The sequence below is a fragment of the Danio aesculapii genome, chromosome 10, assembly GCF_903798145.1.
Source record: "Danio aesculapii chromosome 10, fDanAes4.1, whole genome shotgun sequence".
NCBI lineage: Eukaryota > Metazoa > Chordata > Actinopteri > Cypriniformes > Danionidae > Danio > Danio aesculapii.
Genome location: NC_079444.1, coordinates 41444487 through 41467780, shown reverse-complemented (window position 1 = coordinate 41467780; position 23294 = coordinate 41444487). Strand labels below are relative to the sequence as shown.

At 35.3% G+C, this 23294-nt stretch overlaps 1 protein-coding gene across 1 annotated transcript in view; it reads right to left on the bottom strand.

Moving 5' to 3' along the window:
* ggt5b (gamma-glutamyltransferase 5b) overlaps positions 1-23294 on the bottom strand; it is a 60047-nt gene that overhangs the window by 12596 nt on the left and 24157 nt on the right. The window contains exons 3-8 of the mRNA XM_056466896.1: positions 22277-22372; positions 10507-10705; positions 7875-8038; positions 7612-7758; positions 6940-7070; positions 1993-2174 (exon numbers count right to left, since the gene is read on the bottom strand). Coding sequence (XP_056322871.1) covers positions 1993-2174; positions 6940-7070; positions 7612-7758; positions 7875-8038; positions 10507-10705; positions 22277-22372 — 919 coding nt within the window. The remainder of the gene's footprint in view (positions 1-1992; positions 2175-6939; positions 7071-7611; positions 7759-7874; positions 8039-10506; positions 10706-22276; positions 22373-23294) is intronic.

Below are 23294 nucleotides of genomic sequence, written 5' to 3'. Positions count from 1 at the left end.
GTGGAGTGATGAGGAAGATGAAAATAAAGGTTGTTATAAACAAGATACAACAATTCTATACAACAAAAACCTTAAAATTAAAGTAAAAATGTCACCATGTTAATGTTTGTGATTTTGAAAATAAATTTCAAGATCACACCAACAATCATGGATGTTTTTGTTTGGATTTTATGTTGGTATAACGTTCGAGAAGTACTATACTCTTCTGTTCTGATGTCCATTGTAATGGACAAAATATATACATTTGAAGTCCGAATTATTAGCCTCCCTTTGATTTATTTATTTAATTTATTTTTTAAATATTTCCCAAATGATGTTTAACAGAGCAAGGAAATTTTCACGGTATGTCTGATCATATTTTTTCTTCTAGAGAAAGTCTCATTTGCTTTATTTCAGCTAGAATAAAATCAGTCTTTATTTTAAAAACCATTTTAGGGTCAATATTATTAGCGCCCTTAAGCTATATATATTTTTTTCGATAGTCTACAGAACAAAGCATCGTTATACAATAACTTGCCTAATTACCGTAACCTGCCTAGTTAACCTAATTAACCTAGTTAAGCCTTTAAATGTCACTTTACGCTGTATAGAAGTGTCTTGAAGAATATCTAGTCAAATATTATTTACTGTCATCATGGCAAAGATAAAATAAATCAGTTATTAGAGATGAGTTATTAAACTATTATGATTAGAAATGTGTTGAAGAAATCTGCTCTCCGTTAAACAGAAATTGGTGGAAAAATATACAGGGGACTAGTAATTCTGACTTCAACTGTATATATACTTAAAGGGTGTTGAATTTTTTATTATGATTTGGTCTCCTTTATAGAAGCCTCAAAAACTGAAAACATACTTTAACATGTTTCAGAAACTTTGAACATAATCAGGGTTTGAAGGGGTTAATGCAATTTTAAAAACAGCTTATTATATCGCCTATAAAACAACCTCTAAAGCTGTGGCAACTCTTTAATGTCAAAAGACCTGGTTAAATATGATTTTTAAGCATTTTGAATTATGAGAACAGTATATGTACTCCAAAAATGACCTAGGTATTTCAATGTCGAGGTGATTTAGATTTAAAAAAAATAAATCAATATGTCCTTGCTAAATAAAAACAGCATTTTAAAAGGTTAAATTAGTAACTCTTGTAAAGCAAAGCTGAATTTTCAGCATCAGCACTAAAATAGTAATGAGTGTCCCACAATTATTCAGAAATCCTTTTAATATTTCTGACCGATATTGAAAGCAGTTTTGCAAATTAAAACAAAAATTTTAATATTGTTATTTTCAGCATTCATTATTGAATATAGTACAAGAAATTTCTTAAAAGAGAAATCTAGTTTCATTTATTTAAAGCAGATTTGAAAAATGTCAAATGATTTAAAAAAAATCTAATTAAAGGGGTATTTTCTTCTGTTAAACACAAAAGAAGATATTTTGAAAAATGCTAGTTGCACCTTTTGACTTCAGTAGTAGGAAAATTTACATATCGTCACCGAATTATAAGTTTCTATCTGACATTTTTGTCAAAATTGAGTAATTGACATAGTCTTATTAAATGACAACTTATTTACATTATGGGATGTTTTTTATAAGTTGTTTACATTTTAAGACTTTTTATTTAAAAAACAAATGTCACACACTTATTGTTTGCTATATGGAATGCAAAAACTTTGAAGCTCAATATCTCAAAATCATTCAGAATGCAGATAGAACCTTATAATTCCAAGGTGATATGGCAGTCAGTTGATCCCCCAGCATTCTTCAAAATATCTTCTTTTTGTGTTCAACAGAAGAAATAACTCAAACATGTTTTGAACAAGTAAAGGGTGAGAAAATGATGACAGAAGGTTCAGTTTTGGGTGAACTATCCCTTTAATGTGTTTAATGTCTTAGCTTAAATGGTGATATGAGAATGTTGTCCCTACTATGAACTCTAAGGCAGTGTCCTCCAGATGTGGAGTGCATGTAAAAGTGCTGCGGATTTCTCACATGTGGTTGATGGTGCTTGTGACTGAAACTGCACTGCCATCTGCTGCCATCACCGAGACATGCGTGGTCCCGAAGCGATCCACAGCTGGTGTAATGTTGTAATAAGAGTCCTCATGTGTGCCGCTGTCTGTAATCAGATCTCGGATACGCTTAATAAACTTCTCATCTGTGACGGACTTCATCTGCATTCACATAGCACAAGAAAAACAAGAATAAATGTACCATAATCTGATACAGAAGAGTTACGTTTCTTTTGTTTTTCTTCAGGGAAATCTAGTATCCAATCATAAACTGAAAAAAATGTTCAATTAAATTGTATTTTTAAAGGTAAATGGTTGCAAACTATTTTATAAGAGCTGAATAAACACACAAATACAGCTGAACATTACTTAATTTAATGAGTTTAACCCTTATGTACTGTTGGAGATGTTTTCATCCACTTTGGGGTGATTTTGAGTTTTAATTTGGCCATAACTTTTTCTGTTTCAGCTATTAAGGCCCGGATGTTATTTTACGTGACAGCCACGCAACTATGCATGCAGTTTTTCCTTTGAAATGATGTCAAAAATGCATACGCTTAAAGCAAGTACGCAGAATAAAATGCTTCATTGGATTATTTATATTATTTTAAGGTAAATGATTGCAAACAATATATATATAGGCTGAAATTAACCCGTGTGCACAGTTCAATTTTACTACCTTTTGTTGTATTGCAATGAAAAATGCATCAGATGTAAAAAAAAATCCCATTTGCTTTGCATAAATCTGTTAATCAACCTCAGTCTTGATCAAAACTACTAAAAATTACAGGATTTTAACTCTTTAATTGCCAAATTCACAAATTATATCACTGATTTGGTGGGAAAAACCACACAAAATGACCTATTTTCAATATTAAAAAAAGTAATTGTGGACTGGATTTTTTTATTCCATTCACTAGATTCTGTCAAAGCATCTTAACATAGAAGTTCTGGTAAATTCAGAGTTGAAGTTCAGTGTGGTTTAATTGTCACTGCTGAAAGTCCAAACAACACAGAACAAGTCCATCGATGCGCAGCTTAACAAGTCCCAAACCAAACAAGCCAGTCGCGACAGTGGAACAAACTTCACCAATTGATGAAAGTGAAGGAAAAATAAACCTTGAGAGAAACCAGGCTCAGTTAGGCATGGCCATTTCTCTTCTGGCCAAACTTATTGTGCAGAGCTGCAGTCTAGTCGCCGGAGGGTTTGTATAGCTTTTATCAAAGTCTTGGACATGTGAAACAACATTGCCTTTGATGCATTGTTTTTGAATAATTTTCATTTATTTCTGCCTAATTTACTGTTGGGCTGTTTTTGCCTTGTTAACTTTCATTATAACCACGTTTTTTGATTACAAAACCATGACCGCATATAATCATGCATTTTTGATTATTGGTGGTTTTCCCTGTTGGGAAGAGAAATATTGTGTTATTTTTACTGTTGATCATCAGTTGGCAGCATTAACCATTTAGAGAGGCCTGTGCACAAAAAAAGCTTAGTTTCTGGATTTAATATGGAGTATAACAGCAAATTAAAGTGTGTGTATGTGTGTGTGAGAGTGACCTTTACGCACTTATGTGTCTGAGAAAACCAAAATATGCATCTCAGCTCTCAGAACTACATGGAGTAAACAAAAACAAAAACTGTATTTACGCACCATCAAGTGTGGTTATAATGGAAGTGAATGGGGCAAAAACAGCCAGCAACAGTAAATTAGGCAAAAAGAATGAAAATCTAACAATGCATCAAAGCCAATGTTGTTACTAATCATTCATATGTCTAAGAATGTGATAAAAGGTAAAAAAAAATCCAGTCTACAATAACTTTTTATATTGAAAATATGTAATTTTGTGTGGTTTTTTCCGTACCAAATTAGTGACATCATTCGTGAATTTGACAATTAAAAAGTTAAAATCCTGTAATTTTAGTAGTTTTGATCAGGACTGAGGTTGATTAACAGATTTACGCATAAAAATAAAAATAACAATATTAATCTGATGCATTTTAACAGCAGTTTAATTCAGTGAATGTTTTCATCCTGAACATAACAAAAGGGTCGTGCATTTGAACAGTGCACACAGGTTAAATTCAGCATATATAAATTACCTTAAAAGAAAATAATAATCCAACGAATCATTTTATTCAGTGTACTTGCTTTGAGTATGTGCTCCGTTAACATTTTGATTTCATTTCAAAGGAAAACTGCATGCATAGTTGCGTGGACGTCACATAAAATAACATCCGGGCCTTAATAGTGTTTACTCAAGTGTACACTGTGACTTCCAGTGGTTATTTTTACTGAGACAGCTAAAATAGCAAATATACAGTAACCATAGCAAAAGGCACATGAGAGTCTGATTTTGTGCGTGTGTGTATGTTTAAGAGACCATAAAATGTGTTGTACTCTTTTTCTTTAGGGTGTAATGTGGGTAAACTGGGGGTGTAACTCTGAAACTATAGGCGATATTTACTGTCTACTTGAGTTGTTATGAAAACAGTCTCTAAGTAGACAGTAGTTCATAAGAGTTCATATCTCCAATGTTAATACTGTAATGTAGGTATTATTAGAATATTGTATAGTATTAGAAATATGGACCTTTTTTAAATTCTTTGTTACTCTGTACTTGTACAGTTTAAGGCTAAATTATTAGTCCATTTCCCAAGAGATGGTTTACAGAGCAAGGAAATTTTCACAGTATTTCCTATAATGTAATATTGTAAAAAATGTAAATAACTGTAAAAATTATGTAATAACTAAAAATTGTCCATAAATGATCAGTTTTCGTATTTTGCGATTCATGTTTTTATTTTTCCCCATTTATTTATGCTTTTGAGTTGCATTATGGGATCTTGATCTTTTTTTCCAACAATTTTTAACCTTGAAGTTGTAAAAAGTGACTTTTATAAACATTTTTAATAGTTTAAAGTGCTATATTGTCTGGATTGGTGTTGTATTTTACGCTACAAAAACCTTGTAATAAACTGCCAGTGCTTTTTCTGTTATTTTACTGCCCTATTCCTCTATATAATATTTATTATACATTATATTAACTCAAACTACTAAAATCTCAATAAAAGTCACTTTGTTAAAGTGTAGAGTTGAATTTTCAACATCAAAAGTCAACAGAGCAGAGATCAACATCCCATAATGCAATTTACAACTGTAAATAAGCGGAAAACACTTAACACGAAAGAGGTTTATTTATTCCATGGCTGCCCAAACTCGGTCCTGAAGGGCCGGTGTCCTGCATATTTTAGTCCCATCCCCAATTAAACACACCTGAACCAGCTAATCAAGTTCTTTCTGGGTATACAACAACACACCTGCCTGGAAGTTTAAGGAAGTTGGAGCTAAACTACGTATGCAGGACACCGGCCCTCCAGGATCGAGTTTGGACACCCCTGATATATGCAATTTACTCACGAAAATACTTCAAGAGTTCACACTTTGCTTACTATAGATTTAAAGCTTGTTTGGCATGCTGTCCCGGGAGAGAGCCCTGAGCTCATAAGATCCTCGAGCCCAGGGCTCCCTCCAGTTGCAGGGCGAGAGTGGAGTTTAAGCTCAGGTAGATCTTGAACTCCCCTGCTGTAGTAGCTAATGAACAGATAGTGATTGCTCTTAAGACATAACCACTTACTAGGAGCATGTCTATAGTGCAGATTTGGATTAGTCAATTAACTTAAGTTGCATGTTTTTGGATGGGAGGAAACCGGGGAACCCAGGGGAAACCCACGTGAGCACAGGGGGAACGTGTAAACTCCGCACAGAAATGTCGGCTGGTTTGGTAAGGACTTGAACCGTGACGTTCTTGCTGTGAGGCAACAGTGCTAACCACTGGGCCATTGTGCTGTCCATCTAGGAAAGGAGGAGGAGTGGGGATGGAAGGGGGGATTCTTCAAAACAAAGATGACTGTGATATGGAATTTTAGTGACCTAGGAATCGTCTGATTGGTGAATCATGAATTGGCAATGCAAGACCAGCTGTGTTCCATCATGAGCACGTGATCCTCTCGAAATTAGTTTATAAATAAACTTCACTTAAATCCCCATTTAGTGAAAACCCATCAAAAAAGTGTCATTGTCGCCCCCTGTTGGTTCGGAGTGTCCTTAACATGCATCAAAGTGCGTTTTTGCATTTTTCATATGGACGGAGATTTAAAAAAATACTCCATTTTATAAAAATACTCGTGTATATGTGGACATGGCCTAAATCAAATAAATAGCATCTTGTGGCCTTTTTATAGGAGACCTATTGGGCCCCTTTTAACAAGATGTATGTGTGTGTGTGTGAGTGAGTGAGTGTGTATGTGAAGTTTCAGCCCAAAATACCTGGCAAATATCTTTTATAACTCTCTGAAACTGACTATTTTAGGTTTTGATCCTAATTGTGGCTTTTTGGTGACTGTCGCTTTAAATTCAAATGAGATTGTGCTCTTTTTCATAAGAGGGTGGAGCTACAAATTCCTGTGTGTCAGCATAGCGGCATATTCAAAACAGGACCAATGTTATCTTTGTGGAAAAATATAAATGTGTAAAGTGGCTCAGAAGAAGGCAGTCTTTAGACACTGCAGTGTTTGTTTTTGCATACTAAAAATTGATATTTACTAAATAAAGCCTCTTAAGCCTGGTTTATACGTGTTTGGTTGGTCAGTTCGCTTGGGTGTGCGTGGCCAATGTGACATCATGACCCTCTGATGCCACGTACAAAGGGAGAATGTCAATCAAAGTGTTTCAGCAGACTGTTTTTATCAAGAGTGATTATAATAAATATAATGAATGAATTTTGATCATCAGAGGCTGGTTATATTCACACACTGCTGCCACACAACTGTGTTTAAACCCCTCATAAAAGTGATTTTTGCATAATAGGTCTCCTTCAATATGAACTCTCTGCAGTATGTTATATAAAGTTGAATCCTTACATCTCCAGAGTTGAAGTCGGGGTCTTTAAGGAAACGCCTCTGTCCGTTTGCAAACTTGACCGCTTCTATATACCGATGCAAAGTCAAGGTTTTCTGGTCGCCTTGGATGGAGGCTGGAGAAAGGCCGAACTCTGAGAATTAAAAGAAAAGAAATTATTAATATTAATGGGTCACCGCTGGGAAATAAGACAAGTAGGAAGACCCAATTTGCTAATTTATCCTAAATAGTATTTGGAAAAATAATTACTGTGCCCAATTGTAGTATGTTTAAATGAGCAATGATACATCATAATATTGAGAAATCAGGATTATAAAAAATGCAGTGATTTTATTATTTGCAATATTGATCTTGTTTTATCCAAGAGTCAGCTTACTATACTTACTATATTAAGGTATAATTCAGGGGGCTAGGGGGGTTGTTACGGTCACCAAAATCACGCTCGGTGGGGGGGAGCCCTATGTTCCATGGGGCGGGCGTTGCGTTGCAAAACCGCCCAAGTTTTCACTACCCGCCAATGTCCTTTTTTACCCGCAAAAGTAAATTCAAAACCACCCAATTGGGCGGGAAACTGGGAAACCGCCCAATATGGCAACACTGACTATGTCTGACATTGCAAGTCTGAGATCTGCAGTCTCAGCTTGCAAAAATCCAAGTCTGAATTTGGAGCATACCGTGCATTAGTTTGAGGATGAAGCTGAGTATCGCTCCTCCTGCTGGTGGTGGAGGGAAGTGCATCTTATATTCCCCCAAATCTACAGTCCACGGGTCACTGACTCTGACCTTAAAACTCTTCAGATCATCTAATGATAATGCTCCATCTGAAAAAAAATAACATGTATGTAAACTGTGAACAAGCACACCTGCCAAATAAATTTAGCATTTTTTTTCTTGGCTTGATTACACGAAGTGTGGTGTGTTTCTAAACTATCCGTACTTTTAGCTTGTATGTCCTGTATCAAATCCCTGGCAATTTTTCCAGAGTAAAAGGCATCTGCTCCTTCTTTGGCAATGGTTTCCAGAGTTTTTGCGAGTTGAGGGAACTTCAGAGTATCCCCTGGGCCCAAGACGTCTGTGTTATTGTTCTTGCAGAACAGTTCACTAGAGAATATATAGAGACACACACACACAAAATGAGCATCCAAAACCAGACAGAAAAAAATGAACTGAATAAAACAAACATGCTCATGCCTATTCTTCAAGTAACATAAGCCAACGAGGTAAAAAAATGATGAAACCTGCCAAGAACATGTCTGGATTAAATTACACAAGCACGCACACACGCACGCGCACGCGCACACACACACACACACACACACACACACACACACACACACACACACACACACACACACACACACACACACACACACACACAAACACAGATATACATCCTGATAATTGTGTAAACATATAGTAATCTGTAAATACTAATATACAAAAATTCACCTCATGGTATTTTCTGGTCAATATATTTCTGAAGGAACTGTTTGCATTAAATAGACCCAGATTTCAGTAAACACCCAAATAATTCAAACATACAATTAAAACTAAACAAAAAAAAAGTTAGTTATTTAATTAATCTTTATTTTTATAGCGCTTCTAAATATAAATTGTGTCAAAGCAGCTTAACATAGAAGTTCTAGTAAATGGAAATTGAAACTCAGTCCAGTTTTCAGAGTTATGTGTAATAGCAATGCAATGACTCAAGCAGAAAGGGCTGACATTTCAGGTCACCACCACCTTTAGAAATGAGTTTTCTGATAAAAATAATGATGTTTAATTCTTTTACATTTTCAATAATTGCTATATAGTAATAAATATGAATACATTAACAATATATATATATATATATATTGGATGTACATATTTAAAATGTTTTTAGGAAATACACACTCAGAAATAAAGGTACGCGAGCTGGGTTGTACCTTTTCCAAAGGTACAAATTTGTACATAAAAGGTCCATATTATTACTTCAGGTGTATATATTAGTACCTAAAAAGTACAAAAGAGTTACTCTTAATTTTTAGGTATATATTTTTGAGGTACCAATATGGACCCTGTAAGTATAAATGTGTACCTTGTGAAAAGGTACCACCTCATTGACCACTCGCGTACCTTTATTTCTGAGAGTGTAGCAAATCAAATATTGTGATATATTTTTAAACTTACTGTATTTTTACAAGGAAATATTAATTGTAAATATTAAACACATACACACACACACACACACACACACACACACACACACATATATCTGATGAATCATCTGTTGAACTGCATCCCAATCATCACAAATACTGCAGAAGACCTACTGGAACCAGCATGGACCCAAGATTTTCACAAAAATCAGTCAAGTTTGGTGAAGGAAATATCATGGTTTGGGGTTTCATTCAGTATGGAGGCGTGTGAGAGATCTGCAGAGTGGATGATCAACATCAACAGCCTGAGGTATCAAGACATTTGTGCTGCCCATTACATTACAAACCACAGGAGAGGGCAAATTCTTCAGCAGGATAGCGCTCCTTCTCATACTTTAGCCTCCACATCAAAGCTCCTGAAAGCAAAGAAGGTCAAGCTGCTCCAGGATTGGCCAGCCCAGTCACCAGAGATGAACATTATTGAGCATGTCTGGGGTAAGATGGAGGAGGCATTGAAGATGAATCCAAAGGATCTTGATGAACTCTGGGAGTCCTGCAAGAAGGCTTTCTTTGCCATTCCAGATGACTTTATTAATCAGTGATTTGAGTCATTGGAGAGATGTATGGATGCAGTCCTCCAAGCTCATGATGGAGTCAGACACAATATTCATTCTGTTTCCACTGCAGCATGACCACATATTCTATACTGGACATTATTGAAGGTTCAGTGACAAGACTTTTGTCTAAGCAAAGTCAGACCTTACTGTCCTAATGAAATCATTAAAATCAAGGCATGATCAGATTTTATTTTAGTAAAATAAGTGTAATCTAGAGGCCTTTGCCTTTCATATAAACCACTTCTGACACCAAATGATCAACTAGAGGTCAAGTTATTATTTGCTGTTCCTAAAACTTGGATAGGCGACAAGACGATTTTTATTATTATGGATTTTTATTATTTTAAAAAACAACAAAAAGTGTAATCTATTTAGTGTTGTCGAAACAGTAATGCATTTTATAGAATTTTTGGATGAATAGAAAGTTAAAACAGAATTTATTTAAAATAAAAATTATTATAAATCAGTCTTAAATTATAAGACTATAAAAAGCCTTTACCGTATGAATTTAATACATAAAAACCCTGAATGAAAATTTGGATTGTTTTAAGAAGTCTTCAAGATATATTGAAGTGAATAATTCATGAAATGTTTACCCAATATATAAAGCTAATTAACAGACTGAGATATGTTGATTCCTGCAGGTGAAGGTATCTCTTTACAAAACAGTGAAAGAGGTTTTATATTTCCTGTGGTTTGCCTACGGCTAATAATAACCTACTTCTTTGACGCTGCTCAGATTGACATGTCAGTCATAACAAACAGCAGTGTACACAATAGTATATTTGTTTATATGGAAAAGATACAGTACCAGAGTCCAGTTCCCGAGTACAGAATCTGCTTAATATAGGCATGCTGTATGAATTGGCTGAGGTATTCTGGCATCGGGAAACCCTCTCGCGCTAGTTTGATGGAGGGTTCGAACAGTTTGTACCACGGCAGCTTTCCATACATTCGATGAGCCTCTTCATAGCCGCGAATCTCTCCAGGTACACCGATCCATTGACTACCTGTGAGCCGTGAGGACAAATAAACAGTTGTAAGAGTACTGAAAAACCATACTCAAGTAAAAGTACCAATGTTTGACAAAAAATGTGGAGTAAAAGTATCCGTTCTGAACCAAGCGGCAACCTCCCGCTCTCCCTCGGGAAGCCAATACAGAAGTAACTGAAACTGCAATTCATCAAAATTCCGCTAGTCCTGGCTCCATAATAGAGCAAATTGCAATTGAGCCCACTGTTAGAATGGCCAACTTTACAGCAGAAAAAAAAGGATGTTTACAGCCTGGTACAAAGAACGATTTGGGTTCATATAGCTATTATTACCCTCCATGACAACTGTGAGGGGGGTGAATTTTTTTATAACTCATCCATTTCCTTTATATTAGGTTATATTAAGTTTGCATAATTAAGGGCGTGGCCACTTGAGTGACAGCTAGGTCTCGCTGGTCGCAGTCACTTCACCTCAGCTGAATCCGGCAGATTAGCCACTGACCTCGGCATATTCATCGTATTTTTGTGTTGTTTTATGTGGCTTTACACAGTCAGCTGCCTTTTGGACTTATTTCTTACATTTATCAGATGATATGGGATGCTGTGTGCATTTAATTGTGCTCACAAACCATTCATGTGGCCTCCGTTTCCCATGTGAGTAAAGTTATATACTTGTATACCATCTCTATAAATGTATTTGTTTTATTTAAGATCATTTATCATTAATATTTTTCTTTAGACCCGTAAAGCACTCCAGAATCTGACAGATTGATTAGCTGTAGGCTCTAGAAAAGTCATCTGAAGCGTTGTCATACAGTGTTATGCCTGGAGTTCATCAATAGTCCTGCATTTACTAACACACACTATATCTGAAGTGTTTGGAAGTATTTCACGTTTTCCTCCTGTAGAAAAACGTCATAAGAACAATGTTTAGTGGCTCAATGTATTACTACAGTGTTTTTAAAGTCTAAACACTTTATTGATATAGTGTACAGCCAAGCACATGTGGTCAGAACACAAACGAGTCGCAGGTTATAAAGTATCAAGCGTTTCTCCCAAAGTAAAGTCTGTCTGCCAGGTCTAAGCAAAGTGCCAGCAGGTGTCTGTAGCTCCGCTCACTCTCCGCCTCTTTGCCCTTGTTTGGTATCCCGCCGTGGGTGCGATGACGCGCGAACAAAATGGCGACGGTTGGCCGCGCCTACTTGTAGCTTCTTTTGCAGTGTTCAGAAACCTATGGGTGACGTCACGGATACTACGTCCATATATTTTACAGTCTATGGTCTGAACACTTCTACAAAAAAGTATGAGCAAAAAGCCTTTTACCAGCACTCATCAGCAGTGAATATTAAGGCTGATTTATACTTCCACGTCAAGCGCTCGCATATGATCAGGCGCAGCCTTGGTGCGGTCCCATATCCCTCGCCGTGGCTCATGACACTGATGTGCACCTCTCAAAAAATGTAACTACATGTCGAAATGACGCGTAGCACAAGTTCTGTGATTGGTCAGATTGGTAGCGGTGATGAGTGTGGGTGGTGCTGAGAGCAGTGTTGCCAATTTAGCAATTTAGTTGCTAGATTTAGCAACTTTTCATCAGTGCAATAGCCTAGTGGTTAGTGTGTCGACATATGGTGCAGTAGCACGTCAGGGCATTCTGAGTTCGAATCCCGGCTCGAGGACATTTCCCTACCCTACCCCCCTTTCTCTCTCTCTCTTCCTTCAACTTCACTTCCTATCTAATTACTGTTGCTAAAAGATTTAGCAACTTTTCATTAGTGAAATAGCCTAGTGGTTAGTGCGTCGACATATGGTGCAGAAGCACATCAAGGCATCCCGAGTTCGAATCCTGGCTTGAGGACATTTTCCTACAAACCCCCATACCCCCCCACCCCATTTATCTCTCTCCAACTTTGCTTCCTGTCTAAATACTGTCCTATCTAATAAAGCCCAAAAATGAAAAAAAACATTTAGCAACTTTTCATATACTAACTACCCTTGCAACTTTTATTCAAAAAGCACCTAGCAACAAATTTAGCATTTTTTAACATTAATTTGGCTACTTTTAGCAATTTTTAAAAAGTGATTCAAAATAGCAGTGGCTGCAGGCGTCTAGCAATGCCCCTGATCATGGTGATGTTTTAACTGACTGAAATTACTATTGCTGACTACATTTAATATGTTGAGTCCTAACATCCGCGGAAAGTATCTGAACTTTCCATCACTACTTTGTATCATACCTCAGAAGCAGCCTTGCAGACATATTGTACTTAAGGCTGCTGTCTTGTGGGCTGTTGTATTTGAATTTGAGTATAGGTATAATTAAACAATAATTATTCTGTTGATTTTGAATCTAGCACCTAACAAATATCCTTATTTAGAAAAAAAAGTAATACTGAAACTAAAAACTAAACTAAAACTAAGCAATTTTAAAATATAGAAACTAATAAAAACTAGTAAATCTGCCTCTAAAAACTAATTAAAACTAACTGAATTTGAAAACAAAAAATCAAAACAAAATAGAACAAAACTATTAAAATCCAAAACTATTATAACCTTGCTGTCAACATTGGGATGTAAAAATATGGGATACATTTGTTATAAATATAGGGAGGAAATTAGCTTTAAATGATAGAATACATAACAAACATTAAAAACTATTCAGAATAAAATAAAAGGTTTTGCCTAATGAAATGGCCTATCTCGAAAAAAATCGTGTTCACCTTTATTTACTGTATTTAAAAACTGATTAAAGTTACTATAGTTATTTAGTGAGGAGCAGTGAAGTTCTCATTTTAACACACTCTTTTGTTTGATCACAGTGGTTCCCCTTTAAGAATCCACAGATCTACAATGAAAGCATTCAATTACTATTACTTTAGTAAATGTTTGTGCTCATTTAAGACAAAACTAGTTGTTTAAAATAAAACATGCCGGCGTCATAGAGGCACAGTGGTCAGCATATTCTCCCTGTGTTGGTGTGAGTTTCCTCCATGTGCTCCGGTTTCCCCCACAGTCCAAAGACATGAGCTATAGGGGAATTGAATAAGCTAAATTGGCCGTAGTGTATGAGTGTTTCCCGATGTTAGGTTGCGGCTGGAAGAGCATGGAAATGCTGGATAAGTTAGCGGTTCATTCCGCTGTGGCGACCCCTGATTAATAAAGGGACTAAGCTGAAAAGAAAATGAATGAATGAATAAAACACACCAGGACAGACAGGTTTACATATTATTCTGTGTATTTGTCTGTTTACAAACACACCCAAATCCAAAAGTGTCCACTTTCCCTCCTCGTCCATCTATTCTTTCAATTATTTATTTTATTTTCGGCTTAGTCCCTTGATTAATCAGGGGTCGCCACTGCGGAATGAACCGCCAACTTATCCAGCATATGTTTTACGCAGCGGATGCCCTTCCAGCCGCAACCTATCACTGGGAAACACCCATACACTCTCATTCACACACATGCACTATAAACAATTTAGCTTACCCAATTCATCTATAGCGCATGTGTTTGGACTGTGGGGGGAACTGGAGCACCCAGAGGAAACCAATGTGAACGCCGGGAGAACATGCAAACTCCACACAGAAATGCCAACTGACCCAGCCAGGACTCGAACCAGCGACCTCCTTGCTGTGAGGTGACAGTGCTACCCACTGCACCACTACACCGCCCTCCTCCATCTGTTATTCTGACTAACTGACTAAAAAAAATTAAATAAAAAGCTCTACATGACAATATTTTACATGACATGTGGAAGAAACGGTATCAGACATTTATAGATTAAAATAAATATAAAATATATTCTCAAACGCACAACTAATGAAACGGTAAACCCAGAGGTTTTTCAAGTTGATTATAATGAAAGACAAATGTAAAGTCTTACTTTAAGTGTCTCAAATGCAGCTCATATTCTAGCTTCGATATGTTACACAATCAGATTAGTCCACAACTGCCAAATCAGATAGAGTAAAGCATTAAAAAGCTTCAGTTTTGCTTTTAGTGGACGTTATTACATCAAAAAGTCCAACAGAGCGAGGTTTCCTTTTTATTCACATCAACACACATTAACTATTGCGCTTGTGAAGGAAACCAGTCTTTATTTGGAGCAACTCTGAGAAACAAATATTAGTACAATATATAATTTGCATTAATGCGCACAATTATCTTGCATTTTTTAAGGCACGAACAGTGAACATTTCGAAATCTGTGAAGTTGTTAACAGCAGGATAATCTTTTAAGTCAGACAAATATGTTTAGCAATAGTCACCATGATCATTTCAGTACAGGAAATAAAAAAACAAGCAAAACAAGTCCACTTAAGTATAGTTCCCTCTAAAGCAGAATTCCCCTCTTTTAAACACAATGGCCCATTGTAATTTGTGTATCTACATTATACTCCTACATGAGATGATAAAATCTAGCTAAAATTCCACAATAAGTTGTCACCAGTCACTCATGCCATCGAACGCTTTACTACTTCCGTGAAACACACAATGTTATCCACACTCAAAAAAGTGACATTTGATCTTGGTTCAAACTACTTGTTTAAATTGAGCTGAAACAACACAATTCTTGAGTTTATTGGGCAGTGGGGGACAGCTTAATTGTTTCATGTTCAATTGTTACGACCCTGGTCTAGGGCAGGGATGGGCAAACTCGATCCTGGAGGGCCGGTGTCCTGCATAGTTTTGCACCAACCCTAATCAAACACACCTGCTTGTAGCTTTCTAGTGATCTTGAAGACACTAATTAGGGTGTTCAGGTGTGTTTGATTAGTGTTGGAGCAAAACTCTGCAGGGACACCGGCCCTCGAGGATCGAGTTTGGTCTAGGGTCAAGGCCACAACATAAAAAAACACCAGACAAATAAAATTCACTTTTTGTTCTGTGAGTTCACCCCAAGGTAGTTGGCTTCAAGTTTTTCTTGGTGATAAAAAAGATTTCAAGAGTTCACACTTAGCTGATAATCAATAAAGCGTATTTGGCATGCTGTCCCGGGAGAGAGCCCTGAGCTCGTAATATCCTCGAGCCCGGAGCTCCTAATATCCTTGAGCCCGGAGCTCCCTCCTGTTAGAAGGGTGAGAGCGGAGTTCGAGCTCAGGTAGGTCTCGAGAACTCCCCTGCTTGTCGCTGCGTGAGAAGTGTAAACTAGTGTTGTTTTCGGTGATAATTTGGTTTAGTCGATTGGCTATGGTTTATGTTTTTGGACAGTGGGAGGAAACCAGGGGACCCGGAGGAAACCCACGCGAACACGGGGAGAACATGTAAACTCCGCACAGAAACACCAACCAGCCCGATAGGAGGTTGGACCAGCGGTGTTCTTGCTGTGAGGCAACAGTGCTAGCCACTGGGCCACCGTGTCGCCCTATCAGAAAAAGGGGGAGACAGTAGGGGTGGAAGGGGGGGGGCTTCAAGACGAAGATAACTGGAGTGAAAAACTCTGGTTATTTATAATGCTTCCGTAATCATCTAATGGGTCAGATTACGGAGCTAATGAGGAGCCAGCCGTGTTGATCATAAGCACGTGATCCTCTCGAAATTAGTTTATAAATAAACCACACAAAGACAAACAAAAAAAGACAAAATAAAATGACCCTACTTTTACTTTTAATTCACTCTTTTTTTTTTTTTTTTTTTTTTTTTTATCACCACGAAAAACGTGAAGCCAACTACCTCGGGGTGACTCCACAGAAAAATAATAAACAAAAATACACCAACTGAACACCCAACTGAAACTTGCTACACCTAATACAATTACAGAAATAAAAAATACTAAATCTACACTTAAATCCACTTAAATTTGTAAAAGCTAATAAGTTAACTTAATTTTTTCATGTTGTCCCCACACAAATCGATTGTGTGGTACCCAGCAATTTTTTTTTTTTACAGTAAACTAAATTTGAAGTTGGAGGCAACATTATTCACCCTCCTGTGAAATATTTCTCAAGTGATTTGAGAGTTTAACAGAGGATCACAAGCAACATTTTTACTATGAAATTTTTTTCATAGTATTTCCTATTATATTTTTCTTCAGTTTCTTTTTGATTATAATTAATAAAATATTTACAATAAAAAAACTGCTAAGCTCAATATCATTAGCCCCCTTAAGTTTTTCTTTTTTCAAATTGTCTACAAAACAAACTACCCTGTTGTCCAATGACTTGCCTAATTATCCTAATTAGCATTTAAAGGTGCTGTATGTAAGTTCTTGACTCTACTAAAGCATAAAATACCATAATATGTTTGCAGATATTTAAGAAATGCTAAGTGAACATTCTTGTTTATCTGAAAAACAATGCTGAAGTCGGATATTCTGCTTTGAAAATGTGTTTACCGTGCCATTGTTTTGGTCATTTAACCCGCCCAATGCCAGTCTAGGCAATTATATTTCAGCACCCCGGGTTGCCTTGGTGGAAAACAACGTATTTCAATCATTCAGTCACGAAGGCTCTCAAAGAATGCGCCCGTGACTGAAATGAGACCTCTGGTGGACAGTAGCAGACTCCGAAATGAGACGCAGGTTCAGAGTTCCACATGAGCTTACTAATTTGCAAATAATATAAATATTACGAATGTAAACATTGGGTGAGCAGGAGTCCGTTCTTCATACGTGGATTACTCAATTAGCTGGATTTGGATATTGACGATTTGACACGATCCAGGATCGTTTAGTTCTTCAAAACTCATCTGAGACTTGTTGTCATAGCAACAGTTCTGGTAGCTAAAACCTGCTCGGAAGCAGGCTCATTTCATATAAACAGGATTAGATTGGGTCATTTCGAGCAAAGGTAATACTAAAAGTATGTACCGAATTCTGATGTTTTCTTACAGTAGTTAAATACACTTGGGGAAATAGTAAATGTATATTTTTAACTATATATAAAAAGTAAAAAAATATATGTTAATTAAACTTATGCAATCTTCACGCTGAAATAAAAGTACAAAGACTGCCACCTGGTGGTTCAAAGAGAACATTTATTGATGTGAACTTTTTAGGTACAAACTCATATGCAAAATATTCGGCTTGTTTTTAAAAAAGGATAATAATTTATGCAGTCATGTACCCGTTTTGACCACTAATATGATGGTGATTTAATGTTTTGCAAAAGTTGCAGACACCTTTACCGGTATCAAAATGCTTTTTTAATGCAAAATTTATACAGTTATTCCTCACGCCAATTAAAAAAGCTTGAGTAGGCCTAGGCTACTTTAAAGAAAATCTTCTCTAAATATAGAACTACATTGATATGCATTGGAATACATGATGAATACTCTTGATACATGAAAGTGTAAAGCCTGCATCTCAAATCAGTTCATCCAGACATTTTAATCTGATTCACAAACTTGTTTGAAGAACCAAATTAGCCAAAGATTAGTTATCAAGATTAATAGATCCAGGATCTGTCAAATCATCTTAGATCATTTAAGCGAGGTACAAAGAACGTACCCCCGGTTACATTGTAACCCTGTGCCCTAACAACACGCTACATGAACGAGATACGCGGTGATAAGCAATTTGGCTATTTGCACCAGACGAAACATGACAGAAATTTAAATACATCCATTCGGAAGCACAGAATAGTGCACTCACTGCACTCCTATGAAATGGTAAGATTTAAAGTCTAGTTAACACATATTAAAGCTCTTTAACAGTATTAAATGTAGATGCTGAATCACTGATGTGTTGACTTGCACTGAATCACCGTCCTAAAGTTCAATTTCAAATGGTTTATTTTATTTTCCATATCTGAACTGAACTATCTGCTGCTGCTTTCAGTAGTATGGCAATAAATGTGATGTAAAATGGCATTCATACTCACATTATTAGCATTTAACACTTAATACAGCACATCAGGTGTACCTGAGGTGATTATTGTCAGTTTTCTGTTGTTCATCTGTGAGAACCAGAAGCTGTTTCTAATATATCAATTTCAAAAACTCCTGTTAATATGGAAAATATTCCTTCTATTGTGTGCCGTTGCTTTTATTTACGACTCGACTTAAATCAGCCTTTAGGCTCAACAGTCAGACTCGCTTCTGTTGATGTCGTCAATCTGGCAACCTGCACTTGCGTGTGTTTTGAATCAGGAGTGCAATACCTAGTTCAACGACCGGGTGTCAAACTTCCGTACTGCACCTTTAAATTCCGCTTTAGGCTGAATTCTAGTATCTTGCAAAATAACTAGTAAAATATTATGTACTGTCATTATGGCAAAGACAAAGGAAATGAATTATTATAAACTGTCTCAGCCCTGTGTGTAATTAGTTCTATTATGTGCGGAGTATTTAAGTCTCTGTTTAGTTCGTTCCTAGTCCGGTAATGAAGTGTCATGATTTGTCATCACCCCTTGATTCCTGTGTGTCGATGTTCCAGTGGCTCCAGTGAGTGTTGTAAATAAATACGTGTATGTTTTGATAACTCCTGCAATCCACTGCGTCTCTTTAGAAGAGTGAGAGCGTGACAATTAGCTTAACTATGCAATTTAAATAATGAGTAAATGTTGGACAAACTTAGAAATCACTTGTGAATCACCAAATACAGAAACTACAGAGACTTTATTTATGTTTATTTACAGTTGTAAATTGCATTATGGGATATTGATCTTCGTTCTGTTGAATTTTGATGATAAAAATATACAACACCGTTAGCTTGGCATGATATAGAACACAAACCCAGACAATATATCACTTTAAACTATTAAAAATGTTCATAAAAGTCACTTTTTCCAACTTTTCAAGATTTAAAGTTGTTGGAAGAAACATTAAAGTCCCAACTGTCCCATAATGCAACTCCAAAGCATAAATAAACAGGAAAAAAAAAAAATTGGACGTATAATTTACGTTTGTTTTGATAGTGTAATTGGACGTATAATTTACGTTTATTTTGATAGTGTAATTGGACGTATAATTTACGTTTATTTTGATAGTGTAATTGGACGTATAATTTACGTTTATTTTGAGAGTGTAATTGGACGTATAATTTTCGTTTATTTTGAGAGTGTAATTGGACGTATAATTTTCGTTTATTTTGATAGTGTAATTGGATGTATAATTTACGTTTATTTTGATAGTGTAATTGGATGTATAATTTACGTTTGTTTTGATTGTGTAATTGGACGTATAATTTACGTTTGTTTTGATAGTGTAATTGGACGTATAATTTACGTTTATTTTGATAGTGTAACTGGACGTATAATTTACGTTTATTTTGATAGTGTAATTGGACGTATAATTTACGTTTATTTTGATAGTGTAATTGGACGTATAATTTAAGTTTATTTTGATAGTGTAATTGGACGTATAATTTAAGTTTATTTTGATAGTGTAATTGGACGTATAATTTACGTTTATTTTGAGAGTGTAATTGGACGTATAATTTACGTTTATTTTGAGAGTGTAATTGGACGTATAATTTACGTTTATTTTGATAGTGTAATTGGATGTATAATTTACGTTTATTTTGATAGTGTAATTGGATGTATAATTTACGTTTGTTTTGATTGTGTAATTGGACGTATAATTTACGTTTGTTTTGATAGTGTAATTGGACGTATAATTTACGTTTATTTTGATAGTGTAACTGGACGTATAATTTACGTTTATTTTGATAGTGTAATTGGACGTATAATTTACGTTTATTTTGATAGTGTAATTGGACGTATAATTTAAGTTTATTTTGATAGTGTAATTGGACGTATAATTTACGTTTGTTTTGATAGTGTAATTGGACGTATAATTTACGTTTGTTTTGATAGTGTAATTGGACGTATAATTTACATTTGTTTTGATAGTGTAATTGGACGTATAATTTACATTTGTTTTGATAGTGTAATTGGACGTATAATTTACGTTTGTTTTGATAGTGTAATTGGACGTATAATTTACGTTTGTTTTGATAGTGTAATTGGACGTATAATTTACGTTTGTTTTGATAGTGTAATTGGACGTATAATTTACGTTTGTTTTGATAGTGTAATTGGACGTATAATTTACGTTTTATTTTGATAGTGTAATTGGACGTATAATTTACGTTTGTTTTGATAGTGTAATTGGATGTATAATTTACGTTTATTTTGATAGTGTAATTGGACGTATAAATTTACGTTTATTTTGATAGTGTAATTGGACGTATAATTTACGTTTATTTTGATAGTGTAATTAGACGTATAATTTACGTTTATTTTGATAGTGTAATTGGACGTATAATTTACGTTTATTTTGATAGTGTAATTGGACGTATAATTTACGTTTTATTTTGATAGTGTAATTGGACGTATAATTTACGTTTGTTTTGATAGTGTAATTGGATGTATAATTTACGTTTATTTTGATAGTGTAATTGGACGTATAAATTTACGTTTATTTTGATAGTGTAATTGGACGTATAATTTACGTTTATTTTGATAGTGTAATTAGACGTATAATTTACGTTTATTTTGATAGTGTAATTGGACGTATAATTTACGTTTATTTTGATAGTGTAATTGGACGTATAATTTACGTTTATTTTGATTGTGTAATTGGACGTATAATTTACGTTTATCTTGATAGTGTAATTGGACGTATAATTTACGTTTATCTTGATAGTGTAAGTGGACGTATAATTTACGTTTATCTTGATAGTGTAATTGGACGTATAATTTACGTTTGTTTTGATAGTGTAATTGGACGTATAATTTACGTTTGTTTTGATAGTGTAATTGGACGTATAATTTACGTTTCTTTTGATAGTGTAATTGGACGTATAATTTACGTTTATTTTGAGAGTGTAATTGGACGTATAATTTACGTTTATTTTGAGAGTGTAATTGGACGTATAATTTACGTTTATTTTGAGAGTGTAATTGGACGTATAATTTACGTTTATTTTGAGAGTGTAATTGGACGTATAATTTTCGTTTATTTGATAGTGTAATTGGACGTATAATTTACGTTTATTTGATAGTGTAATTGGACGTATAATTTACGTTTATTTTGATAGTGTAATTGGACGTATAATTTACGTTTATCTTGATAGTGTAATTGGACGTATAATTTACGTTTATTTTGATGGTGTAATTGGACGTATAATTTACGTTTATCTTGATAGTGTAATTGGACGTATAATTTACGTTTATTTTGATGGTGTAATTGGACGTATAATTTACGTTTATCTTGATAGTGTAATTGGACGTATAATTTACGTTTATTTTGATGGTGTAATTGGACGTATAATTTACGTTTATCTTGATAGTGTAATTGGACGTATAATTTACGTTTATCTTGATAGTGTAATTGGACGTATAATTTACGTTTATTTGATAGTGTAATTGGACGTATAATTTACGTTTATTTTGATAATGTAATTGGACGTATAATTTACGTTTATTTTGATAGTGTAGAACCTTTAACATCATCATCTCTCCATTTGACAAAAGTTGTTTAAGATAAAAAAGAAGTTCTGTAGATTATTTTAGAAAAGCTAAATGAGTTATTTTCTGTCAATGATTAAGTGAACTTTATTTTTAAGAGGTTTTAATGTCAACACTTTCACTTTCCTGTCTAAATGGGCTAATAATACTTTACCTGCTTTCATGTGGTGGAGATTTACCTGTGACAATAGCCAATACTTTTGGACAGTCTTTCAGCAAATCCGCTCTCACTCCTTTCGGGACTGTTTCTCTTGAGCTGATGATTTTCACTTTGCCTTGAAAAAAGAGAGAGAAAGAAAAAAATAAATAAAACAAGTCAGTTTAGTCTTCATTGAAATTTCGGGTGAAGTTCAGTGAGCCGTGATCGTGAATGCTGGATTGTACTCTCATTCGCTTGCGTAATGGGAAATAAACTTTCCATCACAGAGCCAAAATAAACATAAATATAAAACTCCAATGGGGGTTTTTGCAGAACCTAACACCAGTATTCTGCAAAACAGGTTGAATGGCTTTCAGTTTGTGCAACGTTCTTTACTCAAGACATCTTCCCAAATAGAAATCTGATATAAGGCAATATATGCAATTTACATATATGGCAAACAAATTCATCTTTGGATTGTACACATAAAATATATGACATGTAGGCAACATATTTGACAAAAAATTGGAATTACAAATGCATATGGGGTGGCACGGTGGCTCAGTGGTTAGCATTGTCGCCTCACAGCAAGAAGGTCACTGGTTTGAGTCCTGGCCAGGCCAGCTGGCATTTCTGTGTGGAGTTTGCATGTTCTCCCCGTGTTGGCGTGGGTTTCCTCCGGGTGCTCCGGTTTCTCACAGTCCAAACACATGCGCTATAGGGGAATTGAATAAACTAAATATGCCATAGTGTGTGAATGTAAGAGTGTATGGGTGTTTCCCAGTACTGGGTTGCAGCTGGAAGAGCATCCGCTGCGTAAAACATATGCCGGAATAGTTTGTGGTTCATTCTACCTGTGGCGACCCCTGATAAATAAGGGACTAAGCTGAAGGAAAATGAATGAATGATTCCCACTTAAAAAGATGAGGGCTGTAATTTTCATCATAGATACACCTCAACTATGAGAGACAAAATAAGAAAGAAAATCACATTGTGGGATTTTTTAAAAGAATTTATTCGCTAAATATGTTGGAAAATAAGTATTCGGTCAATAACAA